At 39.4% G+C, this 13,742-nt stretch overlaps 1 protein-coding gene across 1 annotated transcript in view; it reads left to right on the top strand.

The window, feature by feature from the left end:
- Window positions 1-13,691, top strand: part of LRRFIP1 (LRR binding FLII interacting protein 1) — a 144,715-nt gene extending 131,024 nt beyond the window's left edge. Inside the window, exons 21-25 of the mRNA XM_035891071.1 lie at window positions 7,559-7,605; window positions 8,535-8,652; window positions 9,141-9,220; window positions 9,879-9,983; window positions 11,327-13,691. Coding sequence (XP_035746964.1) covers window positions 7,559-7,605; window positions 8,535-8,652; window positions 9,141-9,220; window positions 9,879-9,983; window positions 11,327-11,437 — 461 coding nt within the window. The 3' untranslated portion in view covers window positions 11,438-13,691. The remainder of the gene's footprint in view (window positions 1-7,558; window positions 7,606-8,534; window positions 8,653-9,140; window positions 9,221-9,878; window positions 9,984-11,326) is intronic.
- The last annotated feature ends 51 nt before the right edge of the window (window positions 13,692-13,742 follow it).

The raw sequence follows: 13,742 nt of genomic DNA on the forward strand, positions 1-13,742 counted from the left end.
AGACTGCGCTAATGGAAGAATGAATAAAACAGATGATAGAGCTGAAACAGATGATAGAGCTGAAGAAGAAACTGAGGTTGGGAACGCAGTCCAAGGTCAAACAAGGGAAACAGTGTCTGTGGGTTTGGAGGGGACAGAGTCATGTGAAAGTGGTGTCCCAGCAGATACAAGTGAAAAGGAAGGTGGAGGAGATCAGGCACACATCCAGCCAGTTTCTTCAGAGGACAGTCCTTCAGCATTATCAAAGGAACAAAATATGCAAGATAAAACTGAACTTGAAAATGTTCTGACTGAGAAGGATGGACAGAAGGAAGTATTAATAGAAGAGTTGGAGATGTGTTCACATTCTGCAGAAACAGGCGAGCAAGATGAGGCATCTGTGGAGGCTGGAGGCTGTGTTACCGAGGCAAAAGGAAGTGTGCTGCAGCAGGCAGAGCCAGGCACAGATGTTGTGAAAGAGGTGATGACTCAGGAAACCAGTTTAGAACCAAGTCTAAAGATTGGTTCTAAAGAAGACAAAAATCAGGACTCAGAAGTGGAAATGGAGGATGAGTGTGGGCAAGGAAAGGAAAGTAGGACAGAATGGGTAGAAGATTTAAAGCCAGAGGTAGAAGGTCAAACCATTCAGAGTAGTGAAGAAACAACAGGTGATAGGATGGGAGAGAAAAATACTCCTTTAGAAGGTGAAGCGCAAAATGTAATTAAACAAGAGGAAGGTGAATCTACAGAGGAGTCAACTGTAGATGTTAGTGTAACTACTGAAAGCAAAGTTGATAAACAAACACTGGAAGAAAATGAGAAAGAGTTAGAGCTTGCATACCAGCATGGTGGTGGATTTGCTTCTGAGGAAGGTGGAAATAATTCCCTGGCACAAAAAGCTGAGCAGGATGTAAATGTTAGTGAACAAGTTAAATTGGAGGGTCAAGCAGAGGAAAGACTGGAAGATGATGGTGAGGCATTTGATTTTGATGAGGAGTCAAAACAGTTACTAGAAATTGATGAAAAATGTGAAGGAGAGAAAGCTGACACATGGAAAGGAGAGGGTGATGGAGAAAATGGTGCTGTTGCAAAAACTGCCCAAACAGACGAAGATGGAGAAAGAATAGACAAAATAGAAACCAAAGACTCCTTGACTGAAGATAACAGCTTGCAGCATAAAAAAGGAGATGAGCCTGAAGAAACAGGGTGCTTGCAAGGGGAAGCATCATGGAAAAGTGATGAGAAGACTGATGTGAAGGAAGATGAAATCGAAGCATCAGATTCTTATAAAGTGGAAAAAATAGCAGATGAAAACGTTTTGGAACAGGATTTGGAAAGTGCTGACAATAACAGGGATGAAAGCAAGGATGATTTGCAGGGTGGTAGAAAGAGTAAGGGTAAATCCAGAGATGACTGTACAATATCGTAAGTTCTAAATCTCAGGACTACACGAGTTACATGCCATTTGATCAGTCCCAGTACAGAAGCATGCACTTCGCACAGTACATTAGACCTTAGGAATACTCTTAAGGTTTTTTCTTTATAGGTAACTCTCTTCATAATACAATGTTATGTAAGTGGTAATGATGCAGATATTAAGTTATTCACTGACATACCTAGCCGCAAGAAATCGTGCGTGGGTTTGGTTTTGCAGTGTCTCAGGTTTAAAATCTATCACCAAAAGAACAAGCTTCACAAATCAACTATTTGGACTGTCTTGCAATTAAAGTACTTTTAGTGTGGATAACTGCTATTGAGGAATTTCTATATGAAAATATTTTTTTTCCTAGCCTAGATGGTAGATGTCTTGAATGTGCACTGGACCTTTGAGAACTTATGCACATACTTATGTGCATTAGATCTACAGTAAGTACGTTGACACTTCATGAAGGAACTCAGATCAGCAGCACTGATTTGATGTTGAAACTTCCTTCTGAATGATTAAAGCCTAGGAACCAATATGTTTTGGTTTTTTTTACTATGGAAAAAAAAATACTATCATTCCACTTTGTATTTCTAATACAGTCGTATTCCAAAACACAGTTAGAAGACTGTGAATCTACTTAGTCTAAACACTTTGGAAAAACAATATGCAGTTTGAAGAAAGTGCAACATATAGATCTTAGTTTGCTGAAAGGAATAAATATATACATGTTTACTTCATCTAGGCACTTTGCACCACATAGGCCTTTTACACCATGTCTCACATGGGTTTTTTATTTTTTCTGAAGAAAGTGTCAATACACACTGTAATGTGTGCTTAGATTTGCTATCAAGTACTGTCTAGCTATGAATATATAAAATATCTATTTTTCCAAGAAGATTTTTGTTTAAAATTGCATTTCCTTACTGCATTATATTTTTTGTAAACTGTGATTCTAAAGGAATGTGTTTATCTCTCAAAAAATTCTTTCCTCTTCCTTTCTGGAAAGAAGATAACTTTGCATGTCTTGATTCTTGTTGGATATTAGACGATAGATGATTGTTGTTTTGTATACTAGCCCCCGTGCCTTTTTGAAAAGCTGGATTGCTTTGGATTGCTGGCATACTCCATTCGTAGATTTCTTCTTGCATTTTCGCTAGCGCTTGGGAGGAAGAGCATGTTTTGCATAATTAAAATTCATTTAAAGTCATTTTAAGCAATGAAGGTCCCAAGGGAATGCAAGTTGAAGAGTTGGGGGGGCTTCTATGGAAGACTGTATTTGTGTTGATGTTACAAAGTTGATGTAGTACAAACAGACTGCAAAATTTCAAGATGTATTCACTGAGCTGTATATAATTGAAATAAACATATTTTATACTTTAAATTGCCTGTCCAGAGCATTGTTTATAAACCTGCATAAATATTTATTTAAATTACATAATTTCAAAAACATTTTTCTGCAGCTTTCTTTGTTAAATTTATTGCATTGTGCTGTGTAGCTATAAGAGCTATTTTACTAGGAATGGGCAGCCTCGGTGTTTGAGGACCTTTAGTATGTGATGGCACCCATAACTGTAAACCTATAACAGGACTGTAAACCTGTAACTCTTTTCATGTGGCTTCTCTCCAACTTATAACAGCTCCAGTATGGTCTCTGTAAGTATTAGCAGTTGTTGTTCTTAAGGGTATACACTAAATGCTAATCTAAAAAGACATAGATCTTCAAAGCATCTCCTCATACTATCTAGCAGTGTTTATTTAAAGATTTCTCTCTGCTATACTCGCAACTGTAATATATAGTTTAAACTTGAAAGTACTTTAAATGTATTTATATTTACATGTTAAATAACACTCAAGTATATAATTAAATGTGCTTGCCAGGCTTCACCTATGCTTCGGGATAACTCTTGAGTTACATTAGGCACATCCCAGCATTTGCTGTGGGTTTTCTACAAGTTTGTTTCTAATAGAAATCCTTCTGGATGGTTGAGGGAATTAATGGTGAGCTGTTTTTTAACTAGGTTTTCCACTTCAGGAAACGAAGCATGTGTAAGAGAAGTCCTTTTTAAAGCCAAGTCACAGAAGGAGAAATAGTAACAACTCTAGTCTTAACTAACTGTCCATGTGCCAGCTTTCATCCCACAGTAACTGGTCAGCTCTCAGTGAAACTAGGGTAGAGGCAGGAACATGGACAGGCAATGAAGAATAGCGGATGTACTACAAATCCATTCTTGAACACTGGCTGCTTGGTACCTCTGTTGGCAGCTGGTCCTTGACTTCTGGAATTGGGCAGGTACCATGGAGAAGGTCGTGGTGTTCTTTACCTCTTTGGCTTTTGCTTGAGTATATGCACATCAAAGGATGAATCGTCTTGAAGAAAAAAGGGAACTGCTAGATGTTACATTCCAAATTTAATAATTTAAATATTATATGCCAGCTAGCATTTGAGTGAAATATGTGCCATAAGAGGGAGGGAGGGGACAGTGTCTCAGGAGGAATTCCCTAGAAAATGCATCTCTTGTAAAGTTACACAATTGAAAACCATTTTTGGCATTTTTCTCTGCAATATCTAACAGATACAAGATAAGATCTAGCTTGTCCCTTTCCTCGGTTTTGACTTTCAAAGATGGCAAAATATCAAATCAGTCTTCATGAAGTCTTAACATGAAACCAAGAAATCGTGAGATAAACTAACATAAAGATTCATATTTGGTGGTATTATGTTACCCATTTTGTTCTGAGCAGGGGACAGTCTGATGTGTGCTGCAGTGAGGCACGACTGCCAGTGTGTAAGACTTCTGTCTTTCAGAATAGCTCCATAGCTCCAAATGCTCACTGAGTTTTCTGTTCAATACCTAGCAGCACATGTAGCCTGTAGCCCAGGTTTGTGCATTTCTGTGAATTCAGAGCTAGCCTGAAATGCTTTCAAAAGGCCTCTTCTGAGAAAGAGAGGAAAGCATCTCAATTAGTAGTTGTTGTTGTTTCATGATCCAAAATAAATTGACAGATCTGGAGAAGGAGTATTACTCAACCTGCTGTTGATCTGACAGTTGCGTTCTTGCAAACTGTTCTGAATAGCTGCTTGGGGCTGCTGGTGTAATTTCATGGGATGCCTTCCCACCCTCCAAGTACAGTTTACCCCTCTCATTTGCATCACTATATTAATTACTTGCTGGGCAAATTGTACAAATCATTCAGGCTAAAACCAGCTGCTTCCCACCCCATGCTCCCCTCCAAGTACAAAGAGACATTAAGGATCTGTGGCTGATGAGGGGATGTTGGGTCAACTGTGCCACTGAGGCAGCACCCTGGTTAGCAATGCCTTGAGTCAGCTGCATTACCAAGGTAATGAGAAGAGTCATCTGACTTACAAACAGGCCTGTAGAGCAGCAGAAGACACCGGTAACTACCAGCTGCCCTGTCTGCCCTGCTCTCTCCCAGGCCTTCCCAGGGCCCGGTTCTTCCTGTCAGCCGTCTGTTAAGCTCCTGTGCATACGTAAGCCATGAATTGGCGCAGCATCCTGGGAATCATATTACCAAAATTAGATTTAAGTGAGGTGAATGTCACACTCTAATTATTCATTTTGGTATCTTTGTATGTGAAATAGGGAAAATTACAGATAAGAATTGTAACTAGCTGCTTCATGTGCTAATACAGTAGAGTGCTGTTTTCTGCTTGTAGTTCTCGTGGTCCTCAGATCCTTGATTTGTTGGTAAAATGTCTCCTCCTAAATGCAAAAATAAGGTGGCTCTCCAGAGGTATCTATTACAGCTAAAGTAATTTTCTGTATTAGTGGGAGGCTTTAAGATAAGTGAATCCTGAGACACCTTCATCTATACATGCAGAAGTCTTTTCTACATATATGGCAATTTTAGCAAACTAATTTTTTCTGTGGTCCTGTAAATCCTGCTGCCAGCATGTCACCTGTCCCCGTGGGGTTCACAGATGTCTGTAATGACAGAAGAGAGAACTGATGGTGAGATTGGATTTCAAGGTTAATTCCAAAATGCTAATACCCGTTTTGCAGGGAAATGGGTTGGGGGAAGTTGATGTGCTTCCTTACTGGAAACTGGAGGAGGTGTCCTTTCTTCAGGCCAGGCATATTTCACCCTGTAGCAGTGGTTGTGCTAATGAAAGTTACTTAGCTGTGTGCATGACATAAGTTATTTTCAGGATCAAGGTGGATTACTTAGCCCCTTTGGAGTCAGTAAGTTTGGGCTAATTTTGTAGTGGCCTAGAGGTTTCTTTCTGCATTAGCCCTTGTTCTCTTTCCAATTCTTAGTAACTTCATTTCTTGATCTCTTCTGACCTGTGACTCCCAACTCTTATCTCCAAGTCTGAATATCTCTGACATTTCTTTTACTGTTTGCTCTCCTTGCTTTCTTCATTTACCTTTCTTTTTCTTCCTTTTCTTTCATCTTTTACAGAACTTGTGTCTTAAGCTTCCCTTCCTTCCCATATAGATAAATGAAATTGCTTTATTATTTTAAAAGGATTTATGCTTGTAAATTGCATTACTCTTGTTTACAAAGATGTGGTTTGTTTGTTGGTTTTGTTTTATTTTTTTTCCATGTCAATGCTCAGGTGTAACAATGTTGAGTGTGTTACAAATGGCTAAAAAAAAGGATAGGACTTGAGAAGGTTAAAAATGAATATCAGAAACCAAGGTAAAGGTTTTATTCCATGCTCTAGAATGACTGCTGGTGTATGGCAACTTGCATACCCAGGGGGGGAATTACTTACCACGCTATTACTGGCTAATGGACTATACATGTCGGCCATATAGAGGGGTTTTCATTTGAAAACTTCAGTTTTCCCCATGATTTCATTCAATACAGACTCATTTATTACCTTTACTGCGTGTGTTAACAAGAAAAATGGTGAACAAGACTTTGGCCTGTTCAGGATTTAACAACAAATGAGGACTACGGTGTTGGTGTATTTAAAGCTTTTCAAAAATAGTTAAGTCTATCAACAGAATTTACCTGGTAAAAGCCAGCCAGCCTTTTTTCTGTAATTTGTCAATTGCTTTCCTTGTTTACAAAAAGACCTTTTTCTTGAGTCACCTTTGGATCTTAACCATTCAATTAACAGGCCAGACCTTAGATGTAGAGTTGAACTCTGAACGCCCACTGGATTGGTTCTGCACAGGTGACCGCTTCCTGGCAAGGGAGGCAAGCTAAATAAAACAGCAATAAACATACACATCAAACTTGTGGAGTAAGAGCTGTCCGAGGTCAATATATCCTCTTCTAATAAGAATATTTAAATGCTATGTTTCAATGTACTTCTGTTGAGATGTACCTGAACAAACTAAGGTTGTTAGTTAATGAGGTAAAGTAATTGCAGTGGTAAGAAAGTTTGTGAGTTAAGATTTGTTGGATACAGTACCTGCTGAAATGCTTTCACATTTTGCATCCCTTAATAGGGAAGAAAAAAATCAAGTGATTTGGTTGGTTACTTCTCGCTGTTTTTTCCAGTTGTCTCATTCTGTAGTGTGTACTTTATTAATCAGTGCCACACATACCCATGTGCTGATCTGTAGCACTTCCAAGTTGCAGTGTGACACAACAGTTAGTCCAGATAGCCCATTGCCTGCTTGATGTTTGACTGGGAGAATTGACTATGAAGGATTAAACAGAAAAGAATGTTTTACCAGACTGCTGCATTTGAAACAGAAGTAACTCAATGGGCAAATGCTTTTCTGGTCATAATACTGGAGATAACACAAAATGTTATTGCCACGCTGTTTAGTAAAAGAAGTGAAGACTTAAAGTGCTGAGAATGTGCTTATCTATGACTCAAAATGTTTATAGTATTTTCATTATGTTAAACTGTAAAGATCTGTGAGATTTTGTGTTGCAGTTGTGTTTGACCCTAGAGTTCTTGCATGCTATCCTAACGTAGAAGATTAGCCTCTTTGCATGCAGCTGGGTGCTGCTACTGCCGTGACAAGCATGTTCTGTGAGAATGACATAACCTCCCCTGGCTGCAGCCCCTTCCCAGCCCTGTCTGTGGCCTCATTTCCTGTGGTACGTGCATAACTACCTTCATCATTAGTTTCACTAACCTTAACGGTTCAGTCTTGTATCAGATGCACTCTGAAATGTGCGGCTCGATCAAATCGGCACTGAACTTCCAGTTTTCTCTTTCAGACAGGCTGAAAAAACTCATTGATGAACGAGAATCCTTACTAGACCAGGTAATCACAGGAAAACTGAAATGCTGTGTGTTTACTAAATCCGTGATAAAGACAGTAGAGATTAAAAAAATCAAAGTAGCCCTAACATAAGATATAGAACAGCAGTGCCTTTCAGAACATGTGCTGGGTTGCTTTTGCTGAGGACTTTCTGTGCTGCTTGCCACTTTATTCTTCCTCTGAAACATCTCTCCTGTGCGTTAACTCAGGATACAGGGGAAGAAAGATAGGACCCAGTGTGCCTGTTTCATGTTGCTAACCAGTCACATTCAGTGCTCAGAGTATTGCAGATTTAGTCACCTAAAACGCCTCCTTGACTGTTTCTGAAAAATAACACTGCAGATTGGCCAAGCCCAAGGGAAAAACAAGTATGGTCTAGAACCTGTAGAAGGAAATTTTATCTCCAAGAGTAGGCCTTCCCAATTGCTGGGTCTGTGGGTAATGGGCCATTCCAAAAGGAATGCCAGAGGAATTACAGTAGATGGGTAAACAGTAATTAATTATTGCTGGTACTATGATAGTCTATAGCAGATATAAAGCTTACTAAAAAATATTTTAGCTGATCTGTTTCTCTGCAGGATGCTCTATGCTTTCATTTATGGATTGTGTCCTTGGCTTTGAGACTTCACACACAACCAAACACAGTTATGGGTTTTTAAGAATTTTTTACATGAATGTGCCTACAGAACATTTACAGCTTTTCTAAAAAAACAGTTGTCTTCCACTCATTATGTTTGGTCCTGAACTTACGCATAAGCACTGATGCTTAAAATACCATGAGTCATTTGCCAAAAGAATTTTGCAGCAAGATTTTTTAGAATTTAGGTTTAAGAAAAAAATATAATTTGTTTTATAATACTTGAGTGAATTTGAGTACTGAGCCACGATTTTCCCTTACTGATTTTAATAACTAATTATTTTGTGTCCTTCAGGTTAAAAAACTAAAGGGACAACTGGAAGAAAAGCAAAAGAATGGCAAGATGGAAAATACACAGTCAGAAGATGAAGTTCTGGAAAACGGGACAGATATGCACATGATTGACCTCCAAAGTGAGTCACATTTTGATTTTAAGAGAACTTTTGTGTCCTGCATGTGAGCAAGAAAATGTATCTGTACAGTAACCACATGGCTCTAAGTAAAAATGAGCCTTTAGTTCTGAGGGGGGGCTTCAAACTGGGAGCCAGCCATGTACCTCTACTAGAGGTGAGGGAAGAGCTATCCTTTGTCTGAACAAGACTGCAACTGGAAGTCTCCCCTGTGTTCCCCAGGAGAGCTGGGCTTGAGTTCCTGGTTAATTCTGCTTTCAGAGGGGTCAAAAGGGAATCGGGCAAGACTGGGAATAGCTCCTATCTGCTGGGCACTGTGTGGGGCTAGCTGTCAGCTCTGATGTAGAAGGAAGCTTTTTTGGCAGACAGCATTTGCTGCTCTACTGCTGCCCCAAGTAGATTCTTGTATAATGGAAATTTTATGACAGATGTGTTTAAAGACACTGTTGACACTTGTTCTGACATCTCTGATAAATCTGCAATTCTTCTAGGAGATGCCAACAGACAGATCAGTGATCTCAAATTCAAACTAGCAAAGTCTGAGCAAGAGATAACAGCTTTGGAGCAGAATGTAAGTTTCTGGCTTGTTCTGTTTGCTTAGGCATGGTGAGAATGCAAAGAGAAAGCTATATTTTATTATATGATAAATTAAATCATTATTACTGTGATTTTCCCTTAAAATAAAAAGCAGGAGTGTTGGAGCATCAGGGCTACTGTACTTAAGTCATAAAGACTAAAATGCTTTCTTTTATGTATGGGGAAGAGTGAACGTATTACTCATCTTTACTGAAGGAAAAACATTTGAAGACAAAGGTATATTGAGAGCACTTACTGAACTCTTCAGAGTACTCTCTTATGCCTAGCGATCAACAATTTTTAAATGGCTCCTGGCATATGATGTAGTATATATTGCTGTTCAATTTTGACTGTTTGCTCTTGTCCGGAGTATGTCAGTGATACTCTTGCTAAGACATATTTAGTCAATATACTTTTTTTAGTCACTGTACTTTTTTGTTGCTGGAAGCATATTAAATATGGATATGTATAAAAGGTCTGGAATAAGTTACCGTGGCCAGGCTTCCTTGATATCTATATTTTTTTTCCCCTCAAAACATTACTTTGTTAAAGAAAAGTGAGCATCTCTCTGGCTATTGCTTAACTACTAGTGGAAGAATTCAGAGTAACTTCTTGGTACAGCTTTTAATTCAGAAAATTTGCCTTCACCTTAGGTAATACGATTGGAAGGTCAGGTAGCCCGATACAAAACTGCTGCTGAAAATGCTGAAAGAGTAGAAGATGAACTGAAAGCAGAGAAACGCAAACTACAGAGAGAGGTAACTCTAAATGCAAATTGTCATAGGTTAGCAGTCAGTCTGCACCGCATGGGGGGAGACTTGTCTGTCTGGTGCATTTTAGAGGAGGAACTACCCTTCTCAGTAGAGCAAAAAATAAGACATAAATAAGCTTTAGTTAATTGTTTAACCAAACTTTCAGCACTGGAGTAAGAGTCACAACTGTGAACTCCCACTGCCTTTTCCCCATTCCTTCCTAAATTGACTTGCAATACCTTGCTTTGTATCAGAGTCAGTTCTCTGGAGCAAATCCAAGTTCTACTTGTACAGCTTGAATCTAAAAGCAGCCTGCAAATGCTCAGGTTTGCATGCTACTTTGCAGCTGTGAATATTCATGTGGTTCAACATTCATCAAGCTGAAGAATTCCTTTTTCTACTTTCCTGTCCTTGTCCTTTGTTGTACCTGAAGACTCATTACTCTGGGTGTTAGAAATTTTGAGTTTGTAAATACAAATCACTGGTCTTATTAGAACATGTGGTTCAGAAATTACAGCAGTAGAAAGCTGGAAATCCTGCTGTAAGGTTAATTTGGGTGCTTCATTATTTAAGCACAGTGCCACACCTTACCAGGAATGACAGTCTAAACTTTCAAGCTTCAGAGACTAAACTTGAGTGCTAAATGGATGTGAATCATTCCTACTGATCGTGTTTTTCTTGCTCTGTCAATCTGCTTATGCCTGTTTGCCGTAGCGTGTCCATCTGCAGACTCTGTCCATGTTTCTGTCTCTTAAAACTCTGCATCTTCAAGCTGTCTGTAACTTTGACCTTATTTGTCTTACCAAACTTTATGCTCTCTCCAAGTAGCTGCCACAACCAGCTTCAATGCATTTGTCGGCTTCTTTCATACCTGCCTCCTGACTTTGTTCAGAGTGGCTCTTCGCTTTTTCTAAATACTCCTTCTGCTCTGCTGCCTAAAATATTGCTCTGGGCAGTCCGCCTCTCTCTCCCTACCCCCATCCCGTGGTAGGCACCAAAGTCACAGCTGTGACTGTTGCTCCAGGAACCACAATCATGAAAGCCAGGCAGTGAGACAGGCGTATGTCACCCAGCAGGTATCTCTGAGCATCCGTGTCTCTGAAGTTGTGGCAAACATTCTGTAAATACCTTGGATTCTTGGCACTGTGCTTAGAAAATATCTCTGTGTGTGGCCTTCAAAGCAGTTACACAATATTTAACTCCACTAACAGGAATTTTCAACTGCTTTATCTTGTAAGGAAATTCCAGCAATATGGTCAGTTAGTGTTGGTAGCTACAAACCTTGCTTTATCTTTGGAAAGGGACAAGACTGCAAAAGTTAAGGGTTTTCTTCTGCTTCCTTCCTTCAGCTTCGTTCAGCATTGGATAAAACTGAAGAGCTTGAAGTCAGCAATGGTCATCTAGTAAAACGCTTGGAGAAGATGAAAGCCAACCGGAGTGCTTTACTGTCTCAGCAATAACCTCCACCTTTCGATGGAAGCTACTACTACTTGACAGAATCAGAAGAACGTTGCAGATGCTTCTGTCTCTTGCTGTCTGGGATGCTTTGTGTCATGCCTTCTGAGAACGGACAACCCCAACACTTGCTATGTGCCACCTGGTTGTGGTTCTCTCTACGCAGATTCAAACCTACTGCACTATATACATAGGAGTAGCTGATCCAAATGGCTGTGCCTGCAGGGGCCCTTCTACACTGTTCTTTGGGTACATTTGAAGTACGATACCAGTCTACCATATAAGAAGCACATTGGGCGTCGCGTTAAGTTCTCCATCTAGAAGGCACAGCAGCCATTTATTGCCATTTAAAATGGCATTCAAATAAAACACTTTAACTGGACTGGAATTTTGTGTCTTGCTGAAAATTAAAAAAAAACCAACACTGTAAGTTTTGGACTTTCTCATGACAGTATCTGTAATTTAGTGACTGCGGTAAAGTTACTCATAGTACGTTTTTCATTTACAAATCACTGTGGAACCACAAGCCATTACAAAGCAAAACTCCTTCAGTGGAAACCATGGAAGAAGATGGTCTTGGAAGCAAAAGTGACCTTAAATGACTTTGCCAATAAAACAAAGGTGTTCGGAGGGATTTTTGCACCAGTTGAATCATAAGACTATTTTATTTCAGGGTAAATAGGCAATAGCTTCATTGAATTTTCAAATTTTATTTGCATTATTTAATCCCTGCTCTTGGAATTGAAGTAAACTACTTTTAAAGGATGTAAAGTTGCATTAATAAACCAGCATAAGGTCATGTTTTAAGAAATGGTGGGGTTTGCACTTGGGTCACTCACTTTGGTGCATTTGTCAAAGCAAGCATCATTTGCATAAACAAACTATGTAATGGGTTTTTTACATCAGAAACTATTTACTGGTCCATGAACTACTAGGAAACTATGCCGCTACAAAATACGAGTCTAATTTTTTAAAAAGTAACTGATAAGTAAAGAAGCACTTTAGCAAATATTACTGCCTATGGTTTTTCTACAAATACAGAAGTAGCAAATTACTTCCTTCTAAGGTCATTGTAAAGGTTTTCCACTTTTCATGAAAAGTACCATAACCAATTGAAATGTTGCAGGCAGTTTATTATACACAACTAGCACTACAGCTCTGGTTTTATTGGAAATTATTCTGAATGTACTACTCAAAGGAGAACAGCAGTTACCTGGAGAATAAAACTGTCCTTCGCCCTTCAGTCCTAACAGACAAGCTTGCAAGTGAGGCAGGTGACCAGTCCCTTAGGAACCTGCTCGTGCTATGAAGCAGCATCTCCTGTTCAACAGGAACAACCTTCTGTCGATGCTGACTGCCTCGGTGGATGTGGTTCTAGCAAATCCAAATCCAGAACCCTGGCAGACCATTCCTCCTTGACTTGGTCTTCAGACTCTCCGGTCCAGATCTGTCCCTAGCCTCTTCCTCGCAGGCTGGAGGTTAGAGTATAAACCGCTGCTATTTTCAACATTAAGGGCATCACTGGTATCTTCTTAGAGCACCTTTGCAAATTAAATAAACCAAAACCAGTGTCTGAACGTGTTTCTCTGGTTTGACTAGAAAATAACACCTTTCTCTTCACTTCTTCTGAGTGTACCTGGAAATTTAGGAATGAAGTACTGAAATTAATTTTCCATGAAAAGGATGAAGGCGGCTTTTTTTTGTGTCCCTGGGGAAATAAGTATGTCCTTGTTGAACAAATGTGGCGGAACATGAGGACTGAAGGAATCTTTCAAATGAAATTTCCACTCCAGTGAAAGCTTTGGGTCCTTTCTCTTTTTTTTTTTTTTTGTTTTGTTTTTGAGAGGAACATTCAGGTGCAGAGCCAGGTTTCTTGCGCAATACCTCAAAATCGCTGTGGATACCAATTTACAATTTTCTGTGCTTGACTTGTGTAATTTCTGGTGTACAAAGCCTCTGGGGCCTAAAAAATAAACTAAGGGTTTTTCAGAATGCGAGCAAATGTGCTAAATACAACATCTTACTAACTGATGATAAGGTGTGTGATTGCCACCAAGCATCTTTTTGTTTGTGGTAGCGGTGAAGACTGCCTCCCCTGGCAAGATTCAGGAGGAACAACCTAGTGACTAAGTGTTGGTCCAAAAGGCTAAAAATAATACTTTGCTCATCAAGAAGTGATTGTGTTTTTTATTTCGAAGCAGATTGCATCTCGCACCCCATTAGCATTAACCTTATGACAGAGATCAGATGTGTATTTCAACCTGGATATGCTCTTAGTAGAAATGTTTGTGTGTGATAAAGTAGCTGAAT

This window comes from Egretta garzetta, unplaced genomic scaffold (genome assembly GCF_000687185.1).
Source record: "Egretta garzetta isolate BGI_Z169 unplaced genomic scaffold, ASM68718v1 scaffold113, whole genome shotgun sequence".
NCBI lineage: Eukaryota > Metazoa > Chordata > Aves > Pelecaniformes > Ardeidae > Egretta > Egretta garzetta.